The 16836-nt window shown below is 45.8% G+C and overlaps 1 protein-coding gene across 1 annotated transcript in view; it reads right to left on the minus strand.

The window, feature by feature from the left end:
* The window catches only part of ITPR1 (inositol 1,4,5-trisphosphate receptor type 1), a 163441-nt gene that overhangs the window by 104607 nt on the left and 41998 nt on the right, over nt 1-16836 (minus strand). The window contains exons 18-21 of the mRNA XM_082266152.1: nt 12176-12317; nt 6183-6336; nt 5744-5934; nt 3295-3415 (exon numbers count right to left, since the gene is read on the minus strand). Of these exons, the coding sequence (XP_082122278.1) occupies nt 3295-3415; nt 5744-5934; nt 6183-6336; nt 12176-12317 (608 nt within the window). The remainder of the gene's footprint in view (nt 1-3294; nt 3416-5743; nt 5935-6182; nt 6337-12175; nt 12318-16836) is intronic.

Below are 16836 nucleotides of genomic sequence, written 5' to 3' on the forward strand. Positions count from 1 at the left end.
AGGTTGTCTTAAGTCTTGATTGTAAATTGATTTTTTTTTAAGTTTACCTATACAGAAAATCTACTGTGTAAGGTGAACTTAAACTTAGCCCCCATCCCCAGCAACACCCCCGGCCGTATCGGAGTCCAGCAATCCTCTGCTGTCAGGCACAGGGGCGCCTCTTCACCAGTCCAGGGATTTAAAAGCCCCATGGTTTAATCTCCTATCTGTACCTCAGTGTACGGACAAGAGGAATTCTAATTGGTCAGCACCGTCACATGACTTAACGCTGCAAGGAGGGGAAAGCCAGGAAGATTTTGAACCCCCGGACTGGTGAAGCAGCGTCCCGATGCCGCACAGCGTGGGATCGCAAAACTCCGGCACAGCGGGGGGGGGGGGGGATCCGCAGGACTCCCGCACAGCAGAGGGGGTCCAGTGTAAGTTCATCTTACAGATTTTCTGTAAAGGGGAAACTTACCCTTTAAAAGGTCAAGTCCACCCATCGGACCATGGTCTACATTAAAAAATGGCAACCACCCCAACCTATAACTGGTCTTTGCGGTTAAAAGGTGCATTATTGAAGGCAACAGAAAATTGCATTAGACTTGTCAGTAAAAGAAAAAAAAGGAAGAGACCACTGTGGTACTCAGCAGAAGTGGCCCAAATCATTAAAAATAAAAAGCTAGCATTTTGTAATTATAAAAAAACCCAGAGCAATGAAGATAAGGAAATCTACAAGATTAGGCAGAAAGAGGCCAAGCAAGTTATAAGAACTTCTAAAGCGCAGGCAGAAGAAAAACTAGCTCAGTCTATGAAAAAGGGGGATAAGACATTCTTCAGATATATAAATGAAAAAAGGAAATTAAAACATCTTATAGATTTTTTTGACTGGGTGACTAAAATAATAGACGGTGGAGGTGCAGTAGACATTGCATATCTAGATTTTAGTAAGGCTTTTGACACTGTCCCACATAGAAGACTTATCAATAAACTGCAGTCATTGAACATGGACTCCCATATTGTTGAGTGGATTAGGCAGTGGCTGAGTGACAGACAACAGAGGGTTGTAGTCAATGGAGAACATTCAGAACAAGGTCATGTTACCAGTGGGGTACCTCAGGGATCTGTACTGGGACCAATTTTGTTTAATATCTTCATAAGTGATATTGCAAAAGGCCTCGATGGTAAGGTTTGTCTTTTTGCTGATGACACAAAGATATGTAACAGGGTTGATGTTCCTGGAGGGAAACGCCAAATGGAAAAGGATTTAGGAAAACTAGAAGAATGGTCAGAACTCTGGCAACTGAAATTTAATGTGGATAAGTGCAAGATAATGCACCTGGGGGGTAAAAACCCAAGGGCAGAATATAGAATATTTGACACAGTCCTGACCTCAGTATCTGAGGAAAGGGATTTAGGAGTAATTATTTCAGAAGACTTAAAGGTGGGAAGACAATGTAATAGAGCAGCACGAAATGCCAGCAGAATGCTTGGATGTATAGGGAGAGGTATAAGCAGTAGAAAGAGAGAAGTGCTTATGCCGCTGTACAGAACACTGGTGAGACCTCACTTGGAGTATTGTGCGCAGTACTGGAGGCCATATCTCCAGAAGGATATAGATACTCTAGAGAGAGTTCAGAGAAGAGCTACTAAACTAGTACATGGATTGCAGGAAAAAACTTACCAGGAAAGGTTAAAGGACCTTAACATGTATAGCTTGGAAGAAAGAAGAGACAGAGGGGATATGATAGAAACCTTTAAATACATAAAGGGAATCAACTCGGTAAAGGAGGAGAGCATATTTAAAAGAAGAAAAACTACCACAAGAGGACACAGTTTTAAATTAGAGGGGCAAAGGTTTAAAAGTAATATGAGGAAGTATTACTTTACTGAGAGAGTAGTGGATGCATGGAATAACCTTCCTGCAGAAGTGGTAGCTGCAAATACAGTGAAGGAGTTTAAGCATGCATGGGATAGGCATAAGGCTATCCTTCATATAAGATAGGGCCAGGGACTATTCATAGGATTCAGATATATTGGGCAGACTAGATGGGCCAAATGGTTCTCATCTGCCGACACATTCTATGTTTCTATGTTTGTAGGTGCACATGGAAGAGCGACCCACACTGCAAACAAAATATTTCACAGCACACTTACCAGCCAGCCAGCAAAACAAGCAGATTGTTTTTAACATAAACCGTTGCAGGGTCAGAGGGTTTTGTTTGCACACATTTGCAAATATATGCATAAGCTGCAGTGTCCACATTAGGGGCCTTTGTATATACTGCGGTCCCAACTCTAAAATTTCCAGAGCCTCTATAGTAGGAGCTTGTATATAAATGGATAGGTAAGGGCAGGTATGCCTGGAGGGAGCCCATCCCCTTCTTATAAAGGCACAGGGATGCAGGTGATGCCCAGCAATCACTGGGCATGTCCTGACAAAGCATACGTAGACATATGCGAAACGCCTTGCGTCCCACCATGTGCTCCACCAATTCCATGACGTCAGATTCGGTGCATCTACAGATCCAACTGGCTACATGCTAAGGAAACTAGCGCGCCATCGGTGGTGTCAGTGGGAGGGCAATATCGCAGGCCGCCTTTACTAGTATAAAAATAAGAAAAAAATTCCAAACATATGTAGCAGAATACATATTGACCTAAATTTATGAAGAAATTTGATTTTAAATTTTTTTTTATTGGATATGTTTTATAGCGGAACGGAAAACAAAAAATTTTTTAAAATTTGGTGCAAAAAATAAAAAACCCAGCGGTGATCGAATACCACCAAAAGAAAGCTCTCTTTTTTGTGGGCAATTTAAATGAATTTATGTACAGTGTAGCATGACCACGCAATGACCAGTTAAAACTAATGCAATGTTGTATTGCAAAAAATGGCTTGGTCATGAAGGAAGGTAAATCTTCCAGAGGTCAGGTGGTTTATATATATATATATATATATATATATATACACACACACACACACGTCTCCATCTATTTTTTTTTTCCTTCTTCTATTGGTTGAGCTAGATGGACTTTTCTCCACCAGACTTTCTATGTTGAGATTACCCATGATTCCCCCTACACAATGTAAGCCATCCAGGACCCCAAAATGACAGCATATAACATTTCCTTAGACCCAACAAAGTTTTTCAAACCATCTAATCACCCTTTAGAGACCTGTAATTGGGTTTATGTGATACCACACAGATTTCTTAGATTAGTATCATTTTGCCAGCTTAGGTACTGAATGGTAATATTAAGTATCTAAAAGATGTTCCCAACCGCCGGACCTGACCAGTCCCCGGCACTCACCTGGCACCACGGTCACCGCGTCCGATCCGTCTGCGGACTGAGCATTGCTCTCATCGAATTCACTTTTGAAGATGCAGAGGAGACAGGAGATGCGATAATCCAGACGAACATTCAGAATGAACTAGAAAACAGGAGAAAGGAAGACGTAACCGAGATAGCGCCCAACACCATCACCTCAGAGACTCTACCCTTGGCACAAATTCCCAGAAATCAAGAATGCCAATTACCAATCCTAGAGGCACGGGAATACCAATGAAAGTGTCCAATGGAAGAGTCTGAGTAGTCCGGACACAAATGGGATCTTTGGTTTTCTAGTCTTAAGTCCCAAACATTGTCACCCCCCTAAATGGGAGCACCAACTCTTTATATGAAAAGTGCACAGCGCAGAGCAGCTACAGGGAGTAAAATAAGTATTTGATCCCCTTAGTAGTTGGTGGAGAAACCCTTGTTGGAAGCACAGAGGTCAGACATTTCTTGTAGTTGGTGACCAGGTTTGCAAACATCTCAGGAGGGATTTTGGTCCTCTCTTCTTTACAGATCTTCTCTAAATCCTTAAAGAGAGAAGTATGGGGTTTCCTTTTTTTCCCATTTATACTTACCTAGGTGGATGCAGCATCTGTCCTCCGACACCTCTACACTGAGAAATGAGCAATCGAACACCGCCGATCTCTCCGCTCTGCTCCCTCCTCGCTCATTGGAGCGCTGAGCTGTGGAGGGGCAGGGAGCGGCCGGCTCAGGCTCTTATCAGCTCGCTGAGAGGCTGAGCCGGGTGTCAGTCCATGGTCACCCATGGTGGATTCAGACTCCGTGGTCATAAGGACGCGGTGCCTGGACTGACTTCTGTGACGTCAGCAGAGAGCGGACTTCAGCCCACTCTCTGCTGAAAACGGGTCACAGGAGTGCAAAACAAACCGCACTCCTCTGATCCATAGGAGATGTACAGCCAAACAAGCTTTCACTGTACATCTAAGGTTTCTTGTCTGTCTCTTGGCAACTCGAAGTTTCAGCTCCCTCCATAAATGTTCTATAGGATGAAGGTCTGGAGACCGGCTAGGCCACTACATGACTTTAATGTGCTTCTTCCTAAACCAATTCTTTGTTGCCTTGGCGATATGTTTTGGGTCATTGTCATGCTGGAAGACCCATCCATGACCCATCTTCAGTGTTCTGGCTGAGGGAAGAAGGTTCTCATCCAAGATTTTACAATACATTGGCCCCTCAATGCGGCAAAGTTGACCTGTACCTTTATCAGAGAAACAGCCCCAAATCATCATACTTCCACCTCCGTGATTGACTGTAGGGGAAGGTGGCTGTAGGGGAAGGTGGCTGTAGGGGGGACGGCGACTGTAGGGGGGACGGCGACTGTAGGGGGGACGGCGACTGTAGGGGGACGGCGACTGTAGGGGGACGGCGACTGTAGGGGGACGGCGACTGTAGGGGGACGGCGACTGTAGGGGGACGGCGACTGTAGGGGGACGGCGACTGTAGGGGGAAGGCGACTGTAGGGGGAAGGCGACTGGTGGGGGAAGGCGACTGGTGGGGGAAGGTGGCTGTAGGGGGAAGGCGGCTGTAGGGGGGACGGCGGCTGTAGGGGGAAGGTGGCTGTAGGGGGAAGGTGGCTGTAGGGGGAAGGTGGCTGTAGGGGGAAGGTGACTGTAGGGAGGGTGGCTGTAAGGACGATATTCTGTTTCTATCATATAAAATACACCTATGATAAAAATTATACACCCGCCATTTCTTTGGAAGTGGGCAAAATTACACAATCTGCAGGGGAGCCAATCATTATTTCCCCCGCTGTATGTGTCAGTGATATCTGGCTGGCTCAGAGACCGGTCAATATAAAACTGACAGCAGGCTGGGGGTGGGGGATGGTACAGTTTTTAGGTGTAACTGTAAAGATGCAGTTACTTTAGGTTTTGGCGTTTGGCTGTAAACTTGAAGCTTCAGTGAAAAATAAAAATAAATGCACATTAACAGAAGGCAAAATACAAAGGCATTGCTGCCATACTCATACTTCAAGAGCTGTCGCCAATAGTAATTCTTTTTACCACTAGATGTCCTCAGTATTCAGGGCTGAACAACCAGCATCATTCAACCCACTTCTTTTGAGCCCAGGATAACCTGGACCCACCCCCAGCCTGTGACTGGACAGGAAAGGAGAAGCAGCACAGCAATAAGCTCATCTGTCGCTCTGCTCTCTCCTCCTATCAGCACATGAACGGTTTTGGCTGCTTGTGCGGCTCCTTCCTGTGCCAGTGTCAGAGGCAGAAAAGAAAAAACAAAATCTTAATTTTTTTGAGTCCAGGTCGATGTTAAATGGTTACACCCTCCCCCGAGCACTATGCTAGGCTGAGAATACCACTGATCCGATTTCCCCTATTAATCCCTGAGTCCACACAACAGGACCAGATTATTACGACAACGCGAACCGACGTCTAGAGACACTTACCTGCAAAATCTCAATGATCTTCAGCTTGGTGTCCATGACCAGAATGTCTTCTTTCTCCGGCTCTCTCTGAGGTTTAATGGCTCCTTCTGGGGCTGCCAAAGGGGTCAGTGGAAGAAACCCCCCACCGCGTAGAACAACCTGAGTCATAAGTTCTCCAACTCCATGGATGGAGCGCATAACGTTACTGCCACCTACCACCAGAAGAGGGGATTATTCTGTATGCAGATTCAGCAAACTATCCATAAATCTTCTATATGCAGATCTATAAACTGCCCCCCCCCCCAAATATGCCCAAATGGTTTCTTAGAACTACAATGAGCTTTTTATCTCTGAATGCAGTATTTTATGTAAAATAATAGGATACACAGCAAATTACAGAAGCCCAGGGAAGAGGATTCAGGGTGCCTCTACCTGGTGCCCCCCCCCCCCATCTACCTACCTTGCTTTTCATCACCTTTGCCCATTTTGTTGGAGGGGAAATTAGCAGCCAGGTGCACACAGTCCAGGATGGCCAGAAGGATCTTCGTCAGACGGAGAAGGTCGCTGAAATTGTAAAAGCCGAAGTAGATGAGATTGCGAGCCAAGTTCACCACCTGCAAACAGAAGGGAAGAAGAGGATTACATTGGAATTCCTCCTTGTGTCTCCATATTTTAGTAGCTGCTGCACTTTTCCGTAGTATGAAAATTTGATGGTTGTAAACTTTGTAACATATCAAAAAACATAGTTACATAGTAGGTGAGGTTGAATAAAGACAATAGTCCATCCAGTTCCCCCTGTGTAGGTGTGTGTGGCCGTAATCATCTCTCATACCCCTGAATGTTCTGATCCTTGAGATGTAAGTCTAAGAGTCTTTTGAAAGCCACCATACTACCCGCAGAAACCACCTCTTGTGGTAGAGAATTCCACAATCTTGTAGCCCTAACAGTAAAGAACCCCCCACGTTGCCGGAGGTTAAAACGCTTCTCCTCCAATCGCATTGCATGCCCTCGAGTCCTCATGCAATCCCTTCGACTGAATAGCTTTTTTTCTATGCGGAGATTACCATTGAGGTATTTATAAATTGCTATCATGTCCCCTCTCAGGCGTCTCTTCTCCAGGGAGAATAAATCAAGCGATTGCAGACGATCCTCATAATTAAGGTCCTCCAATCCCCTAATTAGTTTAGCTGCCCTTCTCTGGACTTTCTCCAGCTCCAACACATCCCTCCTGAGGACTGGTGACCAGAACTGGACAGAATACTCCAGATGTGGTCGGACCAGAGTTTTATAAAGTGGAAGGATTATAGTCTTATCTCTGGAATACATCCCTTTCTTTATGCATGCTAATATTCTGCTGGCCTTGGCAGCTGCCGCTTGACATTGCATGCTATTGCCTAATCTATCATCAACCAGGACTCCCAGATCTTTCTCCATTTTTGATTCCCCCAAAGGTTCCCCTCCTAACGTGTATTGTGCTTTTATGTTTTTAGTCCCCAAGTGCAAAACCTTACACTTCTCCACATTAAACCTCATTTGCCATGTCGTTGCCCACTCTGTTTTGTTGTTCAGGTCATGTTATTTGTCTGTCCTGCTGCTGATGGAATACACAGGAGCGTGCAATCTAAATGGCATAATGAAAGATTCTTAAAATGTAAATTCCATTTTGGTGGGGAGAAAAAAAAATAAAAATGGGATTTTTGACTTACCGTAAATCAGTTTCTCTGATGTTCATTGACAGACACAGCTCCTGATCTTCTTAACCATTGGGTTATACTGCCCCCTACAGGAGTAGGACACTAGGCAGAAAGAAGTTGACTACGGCTATGGGCAGTCCCAGGAGATATACTCCCCCTCTATGCTATAGGCACTTAGTTTTGTTACAAGCAGTGTCAGGAGAATTATAACTCCACAGAGGGGTGGGAGCTGTGTCCGTCAATGAACATCAGAGAAATGGATTTTACGTTAAGTCAAAAATCCCATTCTCTTTCGTTCATTGACGGACACAACTCCTCATCTTCTGAACCATTGGGACGTCCCAAAGCAGTGTCAAACATGAAGTGCGGGAACAGCAAGAAATAAATTCCCAAGGCTAAACCATAGCCAACGAGGTAACAGGAGCTCAACCAAAAAAAAAACATGAGCCCACCTGAAAATCATTACACCCCAAAGAGGGAAGAAGCCCCCTAAGCAGCAGCCTGCAAAAACTTGCGGCCAAGAGAGGTGTCCGCAGATGCCAAAAAATTCCACTTTATACATTTTGTGAAAGTGTGAACTGACGACCAAGTAGCCGCCTTGCACACCTGTATTACTGACGCCTGACGGAAGACCCAAGAAGCACAGAGCGCCCGCGTAGAGTGCGCCTTCACATGGAAAGGGGGAACCTGACCCTTAATCATACAGGCCGGATTCATCTAGAAATGGTCATGGATGAAGTGGATAGTCCTTTCCAAGGCCCATCCGTAAGCACAAATGGAGACCCTGATTTCCTAAGAAACTGTCGTTTCCGGGTACACCCGAATAGCCCCAACCACATCCAGGGAATGCAAACGCAATTTCCTTAGGATGTTTTGGCCTGGGACACAGGGAAGGCAACACAATGTCCTCATTCAGATGGAAATCAGAGACAACCTTTGGAACGATGGACAGGGGGCGAAGAATCCCCTTATCTTTGTGAACTATGAAATAAGGGGGACAAGACAACGCCGCCAATTCCAACACGCTGCGCGCAGAGGTGATAGCCACCAAAAAGGCCACCTTCTGGGACAGCGTAATCAGGAGAATCTCGCGAATATTTTCAAAGGGAGGCTTCTGTAAAGCTGAAAGCAAGTTGAGATCCCAAGGCAGTAGTGGGGACCGCACTGGTGGAGTCAAATGTCGAACCCCATGAATATAGGTACGCACCAGGCAGTGCGTGGCCAGGGTACATTTAAAGAAGACCGCCAAGGCTGACACCTAGCCCTTAATGATACTCAAGGCCAATTTATGCTTAACCCCCCATTGAAGAAAGGTCAAGACCTGAGCCACCGAAAAAGAGCAAGGGTGAACACCAAGCGACACACACCACCAAAAGTATGCTTTCCACGTACCTGGCTTTCAACACCGTAGAATGCCGGCTACCTCCAGAGCTGCCAATACACTTCTTGTTCCACCCTGGTGATTGACATAAGCCATGGCCATGGCATTGTATTTGCACCGAACACTCCTGTAGGAAATTCTTCCCGTGATTCAGGCCCAGCCTGATCGCTCGGAGTTCCAGGACATTGATCGAGAGTCTGGACTCTTCCAGTGTCCAAGCTGACTGAGCGGAGTTCCAACTAAGGACACCTCCCCATCTGGACACACTGTCATCCGTTGTGACCACTGTCCAATACAGGTGGAGAAAAGATTTGAGCGAAGCCACCAGATCAGAGACCATTTTGTTTTTCGGCTTAGCTGGGTTTGATTGTCCAGGGACCTCAGAAAGACACTTGTCCCATTTGGCCAAGATCTCCCTTTGCAGGGACCTCGTATGGAACTGTGCAAATGGGACCGCCATGAAGGCCCAGCACCTTCATGCTAATCAGAAGGGACGACCGCCTGGACAGCAAGAGATGAATTGAAGCATGCAACTTCTGGAGTTTGTCCAGAGGAAGGAACACTGACTAGAATAGAGTCCAGACTCAGACCCAGATAGTCCAGTTTTGCAGAAGGAACCAGAGCAGACTTCTGATAATTCAGAAGCCAGCTGAACTCCCTCAGAGTCTGTATTAGTGATGTCCACGTTGTCCATCAGCGCAGTAGGAGACTCTGCTCACAAGAGAAGGTCATCCAGGTAGCCCTGCAATGCAAGGGTAACACCACAAACTGATAATGCTCGTTTCCCTCCCACAGCAAAGCAGAGGAAGTGTTGGTGTCAGACATATTGGAATGTGTAAACGTCCTTGACGTCGATAGAGGCAAAGAAATCCCCCTGATGCAAAAATGCCACCACCATGCGAATAGACTCCATTCTGAACTTCTGTACCCGCACAAAAGCAGTTCAGGGCCTGGAGATCCAGAATTGGATGCACCTAGCCTTCCTTCTTCGGGACCATGAACAGGTTTGAATAAAATCCCTGAAAACTTTAGAGTTAGAACCGGAAGAATTCCCCTGGAAGCAACAGGTTTGCATCGCCTCGAAGACCGCTTGCAAGCGGTCCAGGGACAGGCGCATATTGGAGAAAAGAACCTCTCCGGATGTTAAGAAACTATCTTGTAGCCGGACCATATCACCTCGTCCGTGGCCGCCAGATCAGATTCAGAATCTGAGGAGACAGATGAATCATGTCAAGGCAGGGGGCGCTTTTTACTACCCAGCTGCCTAAAAGCCACCTCCCCCTGGGACGAGACAAAGGACTCCAGGACCACCGTCAGTGCATCAATAGATGGTTGGGACCCGGAGGGCCCCGCAGGCTCTGAGAGGGGGTCAGGTGGGGGAAATGTGGGCCAAGGACTCCATGAGGAATAAGGGTACCCCACAAAGTGCAAAAAGACACTGCCAAGGGACACCCCCCACCTTGGTAGTAAAACCACCCGGTCGCTAGCCACAGAGCACCCTCGATCCGACAGCAGAGAGAGGGAGAGGACCCCATCAGACTCACCACCCCACCAGGCAGTACCAGGATTAAAGCACTCCATGAGCAGCGTCAAGGAAGGAGAGAGACCCAGGAGTCAGCACCGGGGGATAAGGAGGGGCTCCCACAGCTAAAATGGCCATCCAGAAGGCTCCACAATAATGGTTGCCATTCATTTAAATGCCGGAATAATGCAAATTGGCCGCTGTGGCTAAACAAACAAGGCCGCCAGCCTAGATGGAAAACGGCAGCAAAATCACGGCCCATTGCTGCTCCACAAGGCTCCCTGGGCCCCTTCAAGACAGAGCAAGAAGGGGGGGCATGGCAGGAGCCGCCCACCATGTACAGCCCCTTACTGCTGATCCCCTGGTTGGACTCAAGGGGGGGGCCTAACAGGAAGGAGGGGAACCTGGGGGCCTGACCGTCAAAGGGAGGGGCCCGCGTCCACCCCAAAACCCCCCACCGGTCATATGCGAACTCGCAGGCCAGCCCCGTCCTGCTGAGGTCTGCACGCGCTCGCTGGCCACACTGACGTGACCACTGGATCTAGAATATCCAGCCCGTCGCCCAGTTCGGCAGTTGATTGTAGATGTCACAGGAAAACAAATCTATCTAAAGAAAAAATTGCCAGGATCAGAGATCAGAAAGGAACTAAGTCCTTACTCCTGACTAGGCAAAAAACTGTCAATGAATGAAAGAGAATGGGATTTTTGACTTAACGTAAAAATCCATTTCTCTGATGTTTATTGACGGACACCGCACCCACCCACTCTATGGAGTTGTAATTCTTCTGACACTGCTTGTAACAAAACGGAATACCTATAGCAGAGAGAGGGAGTATACCCCCTGGGACAGCCCATAGGCGTAGCCAAGTTCTTTCTGCCTAGTGTCCTACTCCTGTAGTAGTAGGACACTAGGTTGGGTCTTAACCCAATGGTTAAGAAGATCAGGAGCTGTGTCCGTCAATGAACGAAGAAGAAGAATTCCCCCTTGGAGGCCACCTCTATACAATGCAGGAATTTCAACCACCTTTACTGTATGCCCCAACCAATTTCTTCTCTGTGCACGCAGATGGAGAAGTCAGCCACTGCCTTTACTATAGTTCCCAGTAAGGGTTCAGAAAGGAAGGGGGGCCTTCCCAGCTGGACTAGCAGTACCACAAGTACCACCCACAGAGGCCATCATTACTCAGAAAAGCAGTCTAGGTAAATGTGCTGGCATCCACAAAATAAAAACTATTGATTGGAAAGAAGACAATATGGGAAAAAAAAATCAAACTAGGATGTCCATAAGATGAGAAAATAAAACCTTGAGTATGTTCACACTGAAGATGATGCACAGAAAGCTGCAAGGTTAAAGAGAAGAAAGTTCACAAGGTGTTCAGTCTAGAAACCAGAAATTATGTAGTGCTAGAAACCCTTAAATTATTAAATGCAAATTTTCCTTTGGAAATGGAAACCCATTACGGAAGAACACAACTGCACTCTTCCTTTATCAGGATTTTCTAGCTGGAGGGAACCAACACTCAGAAGAGATCCTTGGGGTCAAGGGGTAGCAAGTTGATAAGTAATGTCTGCTCTGACTGCAGGCGGGGATGCCAAATGAAGAAATCGGAGCAACCTAAGAATATCTTCCTAGGTTTAGGTTATCATTCAATAAAGTTTCTAGATGGTTATAACCTTGGAGCATTCTTATCGTTAAACGCAAAGACTTTAGGTCTAGGCCCCTTAAATAGGGCCCATGCTTAATACAGAGCAGTCTGTGGGTACAAAGGACCCCTGTCCCCATTAGTGATCCCAGTCGAGGAAGAAGTCCACCAACCTCACCACGCCTGGCACTTTCAAATTAAAAGGTACATCACCTCAAATGTCAGCTTGTTCTTCTCTTTATCGGAGAATGGAAATCTCTGCCCAACCACGTCTCTCAAATATTCTTCCACAAACTCCATCGTCTGTGCGAATCTCTCCTTTATATCGTCCCTCGATGTCCCACTGCTGTCATAGCTGTGAGGTGAAGACCAGAGAAGTATCAAAAAAGGTCAAATAATGTAAAGTCTACAATCACAGGTCTTCTACATTTCCACTTCTCAACTTCCACAATGAAAATTATAGAATAAAGTTATTCGCTTTCTGGCCGTATCCAGGGGTTTTCTGCTTTTTTTTCCCATCGTTGTTACACCCGACAGATAAAATGCTTTCAACTGGATACTTAACAGACCAAGAGGGAGGAAATAAGTTCAGTGCTAGGATCTACATACACGTTAAGAACACTATACCCGGTAAGGCATGATGAACATACTGAAACACTCTTGCCCATTTGGTGTGAGCCGATCATATAACAAAAAAGGCCTTAAATAGGATATCTATATACATATCCATCTCCCTCTAGATCCATCTCCCTCTAGATCTTCTATATCTATCTCTATCATGTATGTATGATAGATATATATATTGTCGATGGTCTCCAAGGAATCAGCAGGTGCTGGCACCCGCTGCGTCCCTAGCAACCACCACCGTTACATTGGCTTACATGGCCGGGAATCCCCGTGTAAGTATGGATAGGGTCAGGGATAGCAGTGACAACACTGTCCAAATATGGTTGCTGGCTGTGTTTGGGCGATGACATTGACTAAATATGGTCATGACCATATTTGGTCAACGATGGCACTATTATCTCCGCCTCGTCCCTTATTAACCACTTACCTACAGTGCACTTTCACCCCCTTCCTGCCCAGACCGATTTTCAGCTTTCAGCGCTCTCACACTTTGACTGAGAATTACTCAGTCATGCAACACTGTACCCATTCAAAAATTGTGTCCTTTTTTTCACACAAATAGAGCTTTCTTTTGATGGTATTTAATCACTACTGGGTTTTTTATTTTTTGTGCTATAAATAAAAAAAGACTGAAAATATTGTGAAAAAACGCATTTTTCTTTGTTTCTGTCATAAAATTTTGCAAATTAGTAATTTTTCTTCACAAATTTTGGCCAAAATTTATACTGCTACTTATCTTTGGTAAAAATAACCCAAGTAAGTGTATATTATTTGGTCTTTGTGAAAGTTATAGAGTCCACAAGCTATGGTGCGAATCATTGAAAATTGATCACACTTGATCACACCTGATGTACTGAAGGCCTATCTCATTTCTTGAGACACTAAAAAGTCAGGAAAGTACAAATACCCCCCAAATGACCCCTTTTTGGAAAGTAGACATTCCAAGGTATTTAATAAGGGGCATGGTGAGTTTTTTGAAGTTGTAATTTTTTCCCACAATGCTTTGCAAAATGAAGATTTTTTTTTTTATTTTATTTTTTTTTACAAATTGCCGTATTAACAGGTTATTTCTCTCACACAGCACATGTATACTTGCAACTACACCCCAAAACACATTCTACTACTCCTTCTGAGTATGGCGATACCACATGTGTGAGACTTTTTCACAGCCTGGCCACATACAGAGGCCTAACATCCAACCAGCACCGTCCGGCATTCTAGGAGCACAAATTTCACATATAATTTCCTGACAACCTATCGTACTTTTGAAGGCCCTGGAGCACCAGGACAATGGAAACCCCTATAAAATGACCCCATTTTGGAAAGCAAACACCCCAACGTATAATTTTTGAGGCATAATGAGTCTTTTGAATATGTCATTTTTTTCCACAAGTTTTTGGAAAATGTGGAAAGAAAATGAAAACACATTTTTTTTTATACAAAGCTGTCCATTTATGCAATATTTCTAACACATAGCATGTACATAGCAAAAATTGCACCCCAAAATACATTCTGCTATTCCTCCTGAGTATGGCGATACCACATATGTAACACTTTTTCACAGCCTGGCCACATACATAGGCCTAACATCCAAGTAGCGCTTTACACAAAGTTGTCCATTTATCCACTTTAAGACTGGGCCTATTTTTGACACTTGGTGTTTACAAGCTAAAATCATTTTTTTGCTAGAAAACTACTTGGAACCCCCAAACATTATATATTTTTTTTTAGCAGAGACCCTAGAGAATAAAATGGAGATCGTTGCAATATTTTTTATCACACCATATTTGCGCAGCAGTCTTCCAAATGCGATTTTTTTGAAAAAAAATCACTTTTTTGATCTAAAAAATAAGAAAACAGTAAATTTAGCAAATTTTTTTTCCATAATGTGAACGATAATGTTACGCCGAGTAATTAGATACCCAACATGTCATGCTTCAAAATTGCGCATGCTCACAGAATGGCGCCAAACATTGGTACTTAAAAATCCCCATAGGCAACATTTTAAAAATTTCTGCAGGTTACTAGCTTAGAGTTACAGAAGAGGTCTAGGGCTTAAATTATTGCTCTCGCTCTAACGATCGCGGCGATACCTCACATGTATGGTTTGAACACCGTTTACATATGTGGGCGGGACTTGCGTATGCGTTTGCTTCTGCGCGCGAGCTAACGGGGACAGGGCGCTTTAATTTTTTTTTTTTTTTTTTTTTCCTATTTATTTTATTTATTATTTTTTTATTTTTACACAGTTTAAAAAAAAAAAATGTTTTGATAATTTTTATTCCTATTACAAGGAATGTAAACATCCCTTGTAATAGAAATAGGCATGACAGGTCCTCTTTATTGTGAGATCTGGGGTCAAAAAGACCTCACACCTCACAACTACACTAAAAAAGAAAAAAAAAAAAAAAATTGTTGAAAGAGGAAAAAAAAAAAAGCAAAAAAAAAAAGCGGCCCTTTAAACCGGTTGCTAGGCAACGTCTTTTGACGTAGCTCCGGTCCTCCAAGACCATAGAGTTGAGTGAGGGCCATCTTGCCCTCACTCGACTTCCTGTCTCTGAGGATCCGGGACCGGATAGTTTTCCCCGCTGCCGGCGGGTCCGGTAAGCTGGGAAAACGTCTGGGACGCGGCAGGAGGGGGGGGGGCACCTCTTCCCCTGCACCGTAAGGGTAATTCCGCGGCGAATCCGCCACTGGGACCACCCTTATCTGAAAGCCGACCGCCCGCCGTTTCAAAAAATACCGGGGTTATGGGGGCTATCTTCTGCCATAACCCCAGTATTTAGCTTTTAATGGCTGACGCATATAGTCGTTAGGCGGTCAGTAAGTGATTGCATGTATATGGCAAACAGGTGACGATGACTGATGGGGTGACAGGTGACGATGACTGATGGGGTGACAGGTGACGATGACGGATGGGGTGACAGGTGATGATGACTGATGGGGTGACAGGTGATGATGATTGATGAGGTGACAGGTGACGATGATTGATGAGGTGACAGATGACAATCACTGACCGGGTGACATGTGACGATGATTGATGGGGTGACAAGTGACGATCACTGATGGGGTGTCAAGTGACGATGATTGATAGGGTGACAGATGACGGTGACTGATGGGGTGACAGGTGACGATGACTGATGGGGTGACAGGTTACGATGACTGATGGGGCGACAGATGACGATGACTGATGGGGTGACAGGTGACGGTGATTGATGGGGTGACAGGTGACGGGGCGATGGTCACTGATGGGTGACAGGTGACGGGCGATGGTGCACGGCGGTACTGATGGCAGTCTCTGGTGACCGGTGAACTTTAGGCTACATTCACATGTGAGCGTAGCGATCACGGGCAGAATCACTGCGATTCTGCCCGCGATCCAGAAATCATTGCAAATGGCGGGACGCCTGTGCGTTGCCCGCTGTGCGATGTTGCTGCGATTTCCGCCTGCCGAATCGCGGTAACATCACGCAAACAACGCATGACGCCCCAAAGAAACTCTTGTACTTTTTTGGGCGTCATGCGATGTTTGCGCGATGTTACTGCGATTCGGCAGGCGGAAATGGCGGCAACATCGCACAGCGTTTGGGGTGCTATTGCAAATCACGGGCAACGCACAGGCGTCCCGCAATTTGCAATGATTTCCGGATCGCGGGCAGAATCGCGGTGATTTTGCCCGCGATCGCTGCGCTCACATGTGAACGTTATGGGTGTCAATTTCTGGGCACTGATGAGGTGACTGTTGGGTGACAGGTGACATTGGGGGGGGGCTGAGGACTGTGTGGGGGGACCTTTATTACTGTGATTTTAGTGTGATTTTACTTTGTACATGTGTACAGAGCAGTAACTCACTATTTCTAGCTCTTCTCCCCTCATACTGGAAACTGTATGAGGAGAGAAGAGCTAGTAACAGTGAGTTACTGCTCTGTGTTTACATTTTGTGATCGGCTGTGAATGGATTCACAGCCGATCACATAGTAAACAGTCACTGTCAGTGACTGTTTACTACCGCCGGTGACAGCTGTGTTCCTACGGAACACAGTGCCACCGACATGACCGCGCTGCGCGCTCCCGATCGCGCATGCGCGGTCATCTCCCGGCCGCCTCCATTGTGATCGGCTGTGTCATTGGAACACAGCCGATCACGTGGGAAACAGCCATGCCTATTGGCTGTTTCCCCCCTGCCGGTGACCGCCTGTGTCCCGGGGACACACCGACACCGGCAGTGCACGGCGGCGCGCCCGCGA

Source organism: Pelophylax lessonae (assembly GCF_965119305.1).
Source record: "Pelophylax lessonae genome assembly, chromosome: 8".
Lineage (NCBI taxonomy): Eukaryota > Metazoa > Chordata > Amphibia > Anura > Ranidae > Pelophylax > Pelophylax lessonae.